Consider the following 12645-nt stretch of genomic DNA (forward strand, 5'->3'; position numbering starts at 1 on the left):
GTCTCCTGCTTAGCGGGGAGTCTGCTTGTCCTTCTCCCTCCGCCCCTCCCCCCTACTTGTGCTCTTTTTCTTTCAAATAAATAAATAAAATCTAAAAGAAAAAAAGTGAATTAATTTTTTCAAAGCTAATCAATAGAGAAAAGTGGTTTGGCGGTTCCAGGAATGATCCTAACAATAATGAAAGCAGATGCTCGGGCCTGTTCTCCAAATACTTGGGGACAGGAGTTGTTGCTTTTTCACATGTTTTAAAAGTAGATTTCTTTCTGTCTATTCATTAAGCAATTTACTGAGCTCCTACTCTATGCCAGGCAATTCTCCAGATGCTAGGAATACTGCAGTGAATAACCACCATCATAACAACAACAACAACAAAAAACCCAGAAATCTTGATTCCATGATGCTTACATTTCTGTGTGGGCCAACAATAAATAATGTATAGTATATTAGATGTTAATTGTTTTGAAGAAAAAACAAACAGATAACATTTAAAAAATTTCAATAGGATGAGGAACCAAGTCATGTAGCTAACCGGGGAAAGAGCCAATGGCTCGGTTGGAGTGATCACTGAAGATCTGTAGAGTACATGAGGTAAATGGAGATAATGGGAAGCCACTGTAAGAGCCTGGGCTTGTACTCTGGGTCAAATAAAAAGCTTTTTAATAGTTCTGAGCAAAGGACTAATACAATCTGACTTACATCCATCTCCCTGATATCACTGAAAGTAGATGGAAGAAGGGCAAGGGAGATCATTTAGAAGGTTCTGACTTCCCAACCAAAGATGTTGGCACAAGGACCAAACCGGTAGTGGCATAGATGAGAATGATTTTAGATATACTCAAAAGGTACAATTACTAGGATTTGCTGAAGAAGATATTTGAAAAAATAAAAAGAAGTTGGGAGAAAGGAGTTCCTTGAGGTAAGATGGGAAATACTATGGAAAAAGGGAATTCTAGGGGAATGGTAGGGATATCTCTTCTTCCTCGGTATATATTAGTGAAAAAGTCTAGCAAGCAGCTAGGTAAAGAAAAGCAAGAAAAAGAAAAGCCAAGAAAACAGAAACATGGGAAGGAAAATAGAAGAGGCCAAATGTGGGGGAAAAAAGAGGGCGAAGACCAAGGTCTGGAATACTTCAGTGCTAGGTCATGGAGGTAAGGAAGAATCAGCAAAGGAGATAAGAAGGGCAGCCAATGAAAGGGCCACCAGGAGAATGTGGTGCCAGAAACCAAGTTACTTAAGAAAAAGACTAAAAACTAGCCATGAATATTTAGCTACAGAGATTAATTCATGATCTTGATCAGAACAGTTCTGGGAAAAGTGAGCAGAGAAACCTGACTGAAATGAGTTTGGAGAGAAGAATCAAATATAGACAAGTTTGAAAAATCAAATTTAGACAAATATATTTTTAATAATAAATGGATCAAAAAATTCAACACTCTTTTATATATCATATATGCTTTGTGATTAACCATTAATTACATTTATTAATAAGACAGTATCAATAAAAAGAAGCATGATCTTGGAAGTTAAAAGTCTGAATACAAATTCTCATTTATTACTAGACAAAACAGTGCACTGTCAAAAAGTGGCTGTCACTGCCATTGTCTTCTAGCTATAGTATTATTTTCAAGCTATTTTTGCTTGGTGCTTTGAGACTAGTTACCATATTTAAATATTAAAACGCATAGCTTCATGTATTGAAAACTTAAAAAATACTGGGTGGTGAGGGTTTCTAGTCATTGTTACAAAAGTATTATTTGGCATCTTCTAAACTCTATGTACTTTTTGGATTTGTAGTTGGAATAAACAGTAGTTAGGGTAAAGCCTTTTCAAGGTCAAATAGCACTTCAAAAGTTTGAGCCCCAACTACAAGTTCTATACCACACTTTATATAACACGAAATGTTAAGTCTCTAGACACTAAGCACATCAAGTGAACATCAAAATGTCCAGCAGACAGCTTAAGCTCTAAAATGTAAAACAGATGCTGAAAAATAAAGCACTGATAAATCATGGCCCTCACTGGAAAAGAAAAAAAACAACAGTGAAAGTAACGGCCTTTTGTGTTGTATTAACTGTTATTTCCTTTCAGATTTACTGTTACAGAAGCAACTGATGTGGATGCATAAGCAAGATGAGCATTAACAAACCTCATATCCTAAAATCTATCAATTACTTGATGTCATTTACCTTGGCTAAGCTATTATAAGTGATAAGAAAGTAACCTCATGGGCCATTTTTATTTTTTCATTTTATTTTATTCATTTCATTTTATTGTTTCTTTTCACTTTACAACTATTTTTCATACCTTCTCCACAAATTCATGTGCTGAAGCTCAAGGAGAAACTATGAATTTGCACGAAATATCTGACTTTGGAACAATGTAAATATAAACACACAACGAGCCAAACAGATAGATTAAAGAATATAGTGAGGAGAAGAAATCCATATGGGGCTATTAGCATCTCTAATGCTAAGTCACTGACTAAAGAAAATCTTTCAATTTATTCATCAACAGCATTCAGATAAAGCTGATTTAATGGCTGAAATATCACCTGTTAATTCTTTCGGATAAGGGAATGAAAACAGTCACAGAAATAAAAGAATATAAGCATTCATTAATGAAATAGTCTGTATTAATTCCCAGCAAGCAACAATCAACAAACAAAAATGCTACAGTATTAGAAATTCTGGCACATTTATTGTTTGATCTCTTCACTAAACTCTATATGATGTTAAGAAAGTAGCTAAGTTTTGTTACACCCCAAATTAAATCAGTAAAATAGTGGGTTAAAGTAGATTATTTCTTCCAGTTCTAAGCATGTAACTCTTACAATTTACATCAGAAAATAAAACCTAAAGAAAACGTACTAAATCTTAAGTGTTTAAATAGAAAGAAAGGCAAATCTTAAGTTGGAAAGGTAACAAGAATTTCCTTTTTAAAAAATGCATGCTGAATTTTAAAAGAAAACGTTTACTTTTACTGTCATTCTATCCCAGTTTAGTGAGTAAGATTTCTCAATAGAATTTCAGGTTTGTCAGGTATACAAATGATGATTTACCCCCAAGTGTGAGGTTTGGAGAGGTGTTCTGATATTGTGGTAGCAGAGTGATAATTATATGCTCCTAGAATCAAAGGCCATTGTGCTGCTTTAAGAAATGATTCTAAATGGGATTTTCCCAAAATCTAGTTTAACAAGAAAGAGTCTTAGAGCACAGACCATTATGGTTTCCAATCTAGACAATCAAGACATTTACATCCATTCAAAGCCACAGATACTTGCTAAGCAATGCCTTTATTTTTTAGATTAGTCTACTTTTGAATAGGAGGGGTGAGCAAATTTCGAAAAAATTAATCCCATGCTTTCATCCACATTTTCTTAGTCCAATGTTAAAATTCTTCAAATCCTAATATTTTATCAAACACAATACAGTTAACATAGGATTAAAAAAGCAGGTCCATCTAATCATATCAGCTGTTTCTGTAAATCTATCTCCAAATCAATTCTGACTTTTAGATCTGATTTTGTTTCTACTTTCCCTATTACTCTAATCAAATGAACATCCTTTAAGTAAATGCAATCTTTTGATTTCTAACTATTTCCACCTCCTTTTATGAAGGAAATAGTTATTCTGTATCTGATAAGTTCTTTTGCCTCAAAGATCTACTTGAAGAAACTTTTTCACACATTATGAAGCTTTATCTGTCTCAGAAGCATTTTACTGGAGAAAACAAGCAAAATGAAAAGTAACCTCCTTTGAGATGATTGCAATAAATACAAGTTTTAATTCAGAGATTTTCCTCTATATCCTAAAGTAATAGCATATGCAAATACATTATTAGATGGACTTTGAGAATTACACATTTCTTCGAGAATTACACATGAACTTTTCTTCTGTTTCCCTGTGCTGTATCCTGAGATAATCTATAGTTTCAAAGATTCTGCAGCACATCAATCAGTTCTCTATCCATATCACACTCTACTATCCGTATCACACTCTTCTACTATGTAAGTATTATTAGCATTTTCCTAAGCAAACTCTCTCTAGTATTTTATGCAATGTGTGCATTCATGGGGAGGGTGATGGTTAGATAGATGGCTGTGCTTAATGAGCAATCTCGAACCAATCTCAAGAAATTCAGTAATAAAATCTCAGTAATAACGGTCACTTAAAGTAAAGCCTTGGAGTCATACACAAGATTAATTTTAAACTAAACATTAGAAGAAAACGATGGTTCCCAAACTGTTTTAAATAATGACTAATAAATACTTACCAGGAAAAGCATCAAAAACAATTCTGTCTCCAGGAACAGACCCATTAGGAGGTGCCAAGATTTCAACCTTCTCAGGTGAACTAGCACACATCACCATTGCTTGAGATATTACCCCCCTCATCTTTGCAGGTTTCAGGTTACAAAGTAAAATCACCATCCGATTTTGCATCTGTGTGAAACATAAACTGGTGATTAATGATGTACAGGGATTTAGATTATCATACCTAGAATACATTAAGGTACATCTAATAGCTAAATGTAAAATGTATACTTTTGTCAATGTTTATTTATCTCTCTGTCCTGTCCAAAATCTTTTATTCTTATTAAGAAGTTGTACATAAACCCTGAAAAAAAAAAAATTCCACAAACTGACAGTACATTACAGTTGAAGGAAAAGAGGCAAAACTTTTCAGTTAAATAAGTTTTAGATGAAACAGATTTGGTTTTGAATTTAGCTGCCATGTACCAGCAATGAGATTATATAAAGTTGAATTGCTTTTCCTCACAAAATGAGGAAAATGATAGCAAATTTAAAAAGCCAAGTCTAGGATTATATTATAATATGTATGTAAAGCATTTAGCTTAGTGTTAGCATTAAAATAATGAAAAATCCTTACCTATTTCGTCATTTCCAATACTCTGCAAGATCCATTTCTTACTTTAAAAATTACTCTTGGGACTCTATCAGATAGACAGGTACAGAGTAGGAGGATCCCAACCTTACATAGTCCCATGGACACACCAATGAAATAACTACATCTATTACAATTAACTCTGAAATCGACCTCCAGACTAACAGAGTAAGATCATCCACAGCTAGAGAGAAGACAACATCGAAAAGGATAGGAGTGGAGACACAGTCAGGAATGCTGGCAAATAACTACAAACAGGATGAATATCACAAACAGAGGTGAGTGAGGAGGGTCAGATGGACCCAAACTGGGAAAATGAGTCTTCATAACCACTTGCTTTGAATATCAGCAGGACTTAACTCTAGAAGCTTTGAAAATAAACAGGGCTTAACTGGGAAAACCAGGGCGTGTTGGTAAATCGAGTCTCCACACTAAAAGAGCCATCACTAAATACAGTGCAAAAGCAGCAGTTTGAAAGTGCTTGAGGTATATGTGAAGGAGATTTACGGACTAATCTTGGGATGAGCTAGAGAGACAGAGAGCTACAGGAAATATCTCTGGGAAAGAAAGAAGGGCTAGAGGGCGTCATTTTTCTTGCCCTCCACCTCCTTGATAGCCTGAGGCTTGCAGGAGCTGATGCTATCTCTCTCCATCTAACTTACCGACAGCCCATGCCCCCATCCCAGCATTCCCGGTAGCCAAATACCCCCAGTTTACCTGCATCAGGAAGTGCCCTTCCAAAGCAGATTCTACTACTCAAACACCGAAGGCAGGCAAGTCATGTCATTCCAAAGTGAATTCTGCCCTGGAAAGAAGGGGCAATAACCCTATACACCAGCATAACCACAATTCCTGCAAGAAGGCCTCTTTGTAGCCTGCTCAGGGTGCAAGCTTTACCCTTCATATTCCTGTAGCTGTTGCAGAGGCTAACTGCGGACAGTTAAGATGAGTGCTGGCCCACCAGTGAGCTCAGAAGCCCCTCAACAGCACTAAAAGTAAACCCTGCCCAGGGCAAGAACAGGCATGAAAGAAAGTTATTCTAGCCATAAGCATATTCTCAGCCAGAGCAATCTTGAAAAGAATAAAACTGGAGGCATAATCCCAGATTTCAGATATATTACAAAGCTGTAGTAATCAAAACAGTGTGGTACTGGCACAAAAACAGACACATAAATCAATGGAATAAAATAGAGAGTCCAGAAAATCTACGACAAAGGAGGCAAGAATATATAATGGGGAAAAGAGTTTTTTCAACATTTGGTGCTGGGAAAATTAAAAAAAAAAGAAAACTAGGCCACCTTCTTTTTTTTTTTTTTTAAGATTTTATTTATTTATTTGACACAAGTAGGCAGAGGCAAGCAGAGAGAGAGAGGAGGAAGTAGGCTCCCTGCTGAGCAGAGAGCCCGATACGGGACTTGATCCCAGGACCCTGAGATCATGACCTGAGCTGAAGGCAGCGGCTTAACCCACTGAGCCACCCAGGGGCCCCTAGGCCACCTTCTTAAACCATACCCAAAAATAAACTCAAATGGATTAAAGACCTAACTCTAAGACCTGAAACCATAAAATTGGAGAAAACATAGGCAGTAACTTCTTTGACACAGGCCACAGAAACATTTTTCTAGGTAAGTCTCCTCAGGCAAGGGAAACAAAAGCAAAATTAAACTACAGGGACTGCACCAAATAAAAAGCTTTTGAACAACAAAGGAAACCATCATCAAAACAAAAAAGCAATCTACTGAATGGGAGAAGACATTTGCAAATGATATTTCCCATAAAGGGGTTAATATCCAAAATATATGAAGAACTTATACAATTTGACACCCAAAAAACCCCACAAACAATCCAATTAAAAATGGGCAGAGGGTCTGAGTAGATACCAAAGAAGAGATACAGATGGCCAAGAGATACAGGAAAAACTGCTCACATCACTATTCATCAGGGAAATGCAAATCAAAACCACAATGAGGGGCGCCTGGGTGGCTCAGTGGGTTGAGCCACTGCCTTCGGCTCAGGTCATGATCTCAGGGTCCTGGGATCGAGTCCCAACTCGGGCTCTCTGCTCAGCAGGGAGCCTGCTTCCTTCTCTCACTCTCTATCTGCCTGCCTCTCTGCCTACTGTCTGTCAAATAAATAAAATCTTTAAAAAAAAAAAAAAAAACCACAATGAGATATTACCTCACACCAAGCAAAACTGCTACTATCAAAAAGCCAAGAAATAGTGTTGGCAAGCATGTGGAGAAAAAAAGAACTCTCATGCAGTGTTGGTGGAAATATAAACCAGTGCATCCACTGTGAGAACCAGTATAGAGGTTCCTCAAAAAACTGAAAATAGAACTATCATACAATATAGTAATTCTTCCACTGGGTGAATTGGGCATTTACCCAAGGAAAATAAAAACCCTAATCAGAAACATATTGTGGAAGCCAAGAAAAACAAGGTTGTACCCACCTCAAGTCTAGCCCTGACATAAGTGCAGCCATCTTGATGTTCCAGATTATCACAAAATATTTCTTGGGTTCTGACCTACTCAAGTTAGCACTTTAAACAGTCCCTCTCTCCCTTAATGATTGATTTAAACTCCTGTACTGGAAAAGGGTTTTTTTTGTCAAATAGCAAAAACACTAATCATGTTTTGCTATATTCTCCCATGTCTCCTTACCTGACTTCAACTCCTTCACTGTCATAACTTCCACAGATGATCCTTTCCACTTGGGAAGATCACCTGAGTAGTCTCCACTGGACTCGGCTGCCTCTGTCTTTCATAACTCCCCTACGCATTCCCCAACTGACCAGTGTTGCCCGAGTAGGTAGGGACAACTCTATGCCCCTGTTCAGCAGGAAGAAGTTACCGAAGATGAGACCTTCTACCCTCAAAAACTTTAAAGATTTAAGGGTCAAGACTGTTCAGGGAGGAAGATGTGGGACACAGAGTCAGAAGAATAATTACCTGCTGACAAGTCCTTGAAACAGGCAGAGTGACTTCCACCTTAAGGCTTTGCTAAGGGCAAAGGACAATCCTAGCCTGACTGACCTCCCACTCCAACAGGTCCAACAGATCCAACAAGGATCCTGTAAGTTTGCTTTAGTAATTCCTTTAGGAAACGTTATCTCTAAACCTCCAAGATAGTGTCAACAATCATTCCCAAGCATATGACCCACTGATATACAACTAAAGGGTCTCACGAGAAGATTTTTATTACTGGTAATAAATAACCTTTCTCCCAATAGCTAGCCCCTCAAGGTCCTGGAGACCTTACTTCCAAAATTCCTTAGAGACTTATATCATCCATAATCCCCTTTGTCCTCACCCACCGCCAAGTCCACCCCTACTCTGCCTTTAAGAACTCTGACTGTAATCTGATTAGCATATAGCTATCCCCTTTTAGGATGTCTTCATGAATAAGATCTTTTTCATACAAATAATTTAAAAATGTCTCTTTGGGAAAAAACAGTTACAGCAAATATATATAAGAAAAAATAAAAGGGTTAGCTATATGCAATTGTTAGGGCATCAGATGATACCCATGGCCCTTACCTTAGAAAAATACACAAATCTACAGTGTAGTATGCAATTTGAGAGGGGTGGGAAATGCTCCTGCTTTATAGAATGTTTAATACTACTGCCTTGATAGGTTAGATACAGATGTGTATATAAAAAGCTTTGCTTAAGGCTATGAATGACAGCTTTTGGAAGAGAAGAAATTGTCTGCAAAAAAAGATGAAGCCCAAAAGAGAAGTTTTTCCAATGAGCTGGCTCAAGATCAACTGGTTCTTTTCTCCAGGGCTTCTTATGAGCCTAACTTCATAAGCAGTTATGAAGAAGTCCTGGGCCTACACAAGATTAATGTGGGGCGGGTGGAGCACACACAAATGAACCAAGTCTCTCTTTTTATATAGATAGAAACTTCTTCACTAATCTTATTTCCATTTTTCTCCCCTCAACAGAACAGCCAGATGATCCTACTAATATATGAGGCAGACCACATTTCTCCTTAGCTTACCAGTTTTCCAATGGCTTTCAACACACTCAGAATAAAAGCCAGTTTTTATAATGATCTATAAGATTCTACGTTATTTGGCATCCTATCCTTATTTCTGATTTCATATTGCATGACATTCCCCCCTATAGACTCTGCTATAATGACACTGCTTCCTGCTGTTCTTTGAACATGCCAGGCAAGCATCTGACTTAGAACTGCCTGTAATACTCTTCTACCAGGGAGACATAGGACTTTTCTTCATTTTCTTAGACCTTCACTTAAATATCACTTTCTTTATGATGCCTTCCCTACCACTTTATATAAAACAACATCACTGTAACTCCAAAAACTCCTAGATTCTTTCTCTACTTTTCTTTTTAATAATTATCACTATTTAATATACTATATATTGTGATTTTCTGACTCCCACATAGGGTTGTTGAGCTTCACAAAGGCAGGCTTTTTTTTTTTTTTTTTTTTTTAAACAAATCTATCTATCAATCATTTTCATTCACTGTTCTTTTTTCTTTTTTTTTTTTTTTAAAGATTTAATTTAATTTTTTGACAAAGAGAGATCACAAGTAGGCAGAGGCAGGCAGAGAGAGAGAGAGGGAAGCAGGCTCCCTGCTGAGCAGAGAGCCCGATGCGGGACTTGATCCCAGGACCCTGAGATCATGAACTGAGCTGAAGGCAGTGGCTTAGCCCACTGAGCCACCCAGGCGCCCCTTAATTCACTGTTCTATCCCTTGTCTAGAACAGTGCCTGTAGTGTCCAAGAAATACCTGCATCTGAAAGTATGAATGAATGAATGAATGTATGTAGGGATTTAGCCACACTCACAAAGCCAATAAGCAACAGAGCTGGCAATGAACAGAGAAGCACAACTATTTTACTGTTGAAGTCTACAGCCTTTGCAGTATCTCCAAAGCACCATGGGGCGGAAGAAAGAGACAGATAACTCAAATTACTGTAGATGTTCTGAAAAACCAAATTAAAATCATTACTGCCTAATTTTTTCCACTGTCACTGGAAATACACACGTGTGTATCTACACACACACACACACACACACACACACGCACACATATTTTAAATACCTATGTAACAACAAAATACAAAACATCCACTTTTTAAAAATAAAGAAATACCATTAAAAATTATAAGGTTAAGCTCCATGAGCCCCTCTCCTCTTTTTGCTTCAAGTATGAAAATATTTGAATTATTAAAAAAAAAAAAAAAAAAAGACTTGTTCTTACTTTTACATTTTAGATTGATGCTTTCTGGGTTTACATTAACAGTAATTTAAAAAATCAAGGAGTAATAAAATTCCATGAAAGAATGATGATGATAAAAATATTTATACTGGGCGCCTGGGTGGCTCAGTGGGTTAAGCCACTGCCTTCGGCTCAGGTCATGATCTCAGGTCCTGGGATCGAGTCCCACATCGGGCTCTCTGCTCGGCAGGGAGCCTGCTTCCTCCTCTCTCTCTGCCTGCCTCTCTGCCTACTTGTGATCTCTGTCTGTCAAATAAATAGATAAAATCTTAAAAAAAAAAAAAAAATATTTATACTGTATTACACTTAAAATAGCAAACTAAAAATATTTTAAAAACAGAAAAAATAATGCATCTTTCTTCTTTCTATCTTCATGAATTTGATCCTCACTTACAATGCTATTCCAAGTTTTGGGTAGTTTCATGTACTTTTTAAGTGGAATTTATTTTACTAAAATTAATCAGTGAACTAATGAATACTGGCTTATGTTGTATGGTCACATAATACAAAATTATATGGAAAAACATTAAGAAAAAGTGACGTGTATGGAAAGGTAATTTTAACTGTACAGATTACCTGTTCAAGAGGAACATGATTCACCAGGCCACTGACAACTGTTCTTGGGGCTGTTTCTCCAACATCTACTTCTTCCACATATAAAGAATCTGCATCAGGATGTTTTCTGGCAGTGATGATACAACCAACTCGAAGATCCAGACGAGAAACATCTACTGGCTTAGAGTCAATGCTTCCAGCTACTGACTGCTGTTTTTTCTCCTTTTTCTCTCCTAAAAAATATTTATAAATGGTTGAACATCAGAAGTAGAATAAAAATAAAATAAAGTATGGAAAACTCCCTAATATCAATACTGATGAGCTTTAAAAGAATGTTTATCTTCTACCTTCACTTAAATAACAACAAAGGAAAGAATTATTCAAGTCATAACATCTTGAACCTTATTTTGGCTGTTTCTGTGTTGAATAACTGTCTAAATCTCTAGTTTAAAACAGAGTAGAAGTTGGTAAACTATGTTCATTCATTTACATTATTGTCTATGGATGCTTTTACACTATGGCAGAGTAGTTGTAAAAATGACTTTTTGGTCTGCAAAGCTTAAGATGTTTACTAAATGGACCTTTTTTGAGAAAATCTACCTTTCCCTGAAACGGAGCTGGAGAATATCCTTTAAAATCTTTACTGTGACTCTTTAGAAAGGGAAAAATCCTTTATTTAGGAAGAACACCACAATCAGTACTAGCTAACAGAATGAACTACAATCAAATATAACTTCACTGATAAAATGTTTCTCTTCAGTTAAACACACCAATAAGTAAACAATGAATTTCTCCACTTCCTGTATTTCTCAGAAGGCTTACTAGGCTTTACGTTTATCCACAGTAATTACTTGAGCAGAAGAGAACATATTATTCTGATTTTTTTTTTTAAGATTTTATTTGAGAGCGAGCGAGCACGCATACAAAGCAGTGGGGAGGAGCAGCGGAAGAAACAGAAGCCCTGCTGAGCCCAATGTGGGGTGATATGGAGTTTGATTCCAGGACTGCAAAGTTGCAACCTGAGCCAAAGGTTGATGCTTAACCAAATGAGCTGCCCAGGCACCCCTATTCTAATTATGTTTTAAAAATCCTCCTCTTATTTATATGTCAATAATCTAACTCTTATTAGCATTTTATTACTTTGGCCACTGAATCGAAATGCAACCTGTGAAGAGTTCACATTCCAGGACACCGAGGTGGCTCAGTTGGTTAAGCGACTGCCTTTAGCTCAGGTCATGATCCTGGAGTCCCAGGATCGGGTCCTGCATTGGGCTCCCTGCTCAGCAGGGCATCTGCTTCTCCCTCTGATCCTCTCTCTCTCACTCTCAAAGTAAATAAACAAAATCTTAAAAAAAAAAAAAGAGTTCATATTCCTTCAGTTTACATTTAGCTTCTATAGTTTACATTTAGCTTCTATAGGAGAAAAAAGTTAAGTCAAAATAAATTATTTACCTGAAATCTACAGGATAGAGATAAGCAGGCAGTTATGGCTTAGAAGCACTCCTTTTCAACTAAATCCTTATTTATTTAATCTTTGAACAAATATTTACTGAAATCTAAGGCACTAAAAATATCTCTTAAAGAAGATACACATAATGAATATGTGACAAACATTACATAGACAAAAAAATGTAGAAACACAGAGATGAATAATTCTGCCTGGAGTAGGGAAGAATGAGTTTGTGTAAGGACATTCACGATTTATACGAAGACATTTTATAAAAAAATAGGTAAAGCTAGTTCAAAAATAACGGGCAATTTTTAATCTAATTAACAAATTTTTAAAAATTCCATTTTCTATGTAAAATAATAGCAAAGACTTTTTTTAAAGGTAAAAACCCAAATGATATAGAATATATAAATTACTAGAATACACTAAAAATCTTAAATAACAGTTACCTTTGAGTGATAATCTATGTATTTGATAT

The 12645-nt window shown here is 36.5% G+C and overlaps 1 protein-coding gene across 2 annotated transcripts in view; it reads right to left on the reverse strand.

Annotated features, from left to right (window-relative positions):
• The window catches only part of AIMP1 (aminoacyl tRNA synthetase complex interacting multifunctional protein 1), a 32676-nt gene that overhangs the window by 4211 nt on the left and 15820 nt on the right, over window positions 1-12645 (reverse strand). For both annotated transcript variants that reach the window (XM_059171507.1, XM_059171517.1), the window contains exons 5-6: window positions 10739-10950; window positions 4273-4441 (exon numbers count right to left, since the gene is read on the reverse strand). In XM_059171507.1, coding sequence (XP_059027490.1) covers window positions 4273-4441; window positions 10739-10950 — 381 coding nt within the window. The remainder of the gene's footprint in view (window positions 1-4272; window positions 4442-10738; window positions 10951-12645) is intronic.

Source organism: Mustela lutreola, chromosome 1 (genome assembly GCF_030435805.1).
Source record: "Mustela lutreola isolate mMusLut2 chromosome 1, mMusLut2.pri, whole genome shotgun sequence".
Lineage (NCBI taxonomy): Eukaryota > Metazoa > Chordata > Mammalia > Carnivora > Mustelidae > Mustela > Mustela lutreola.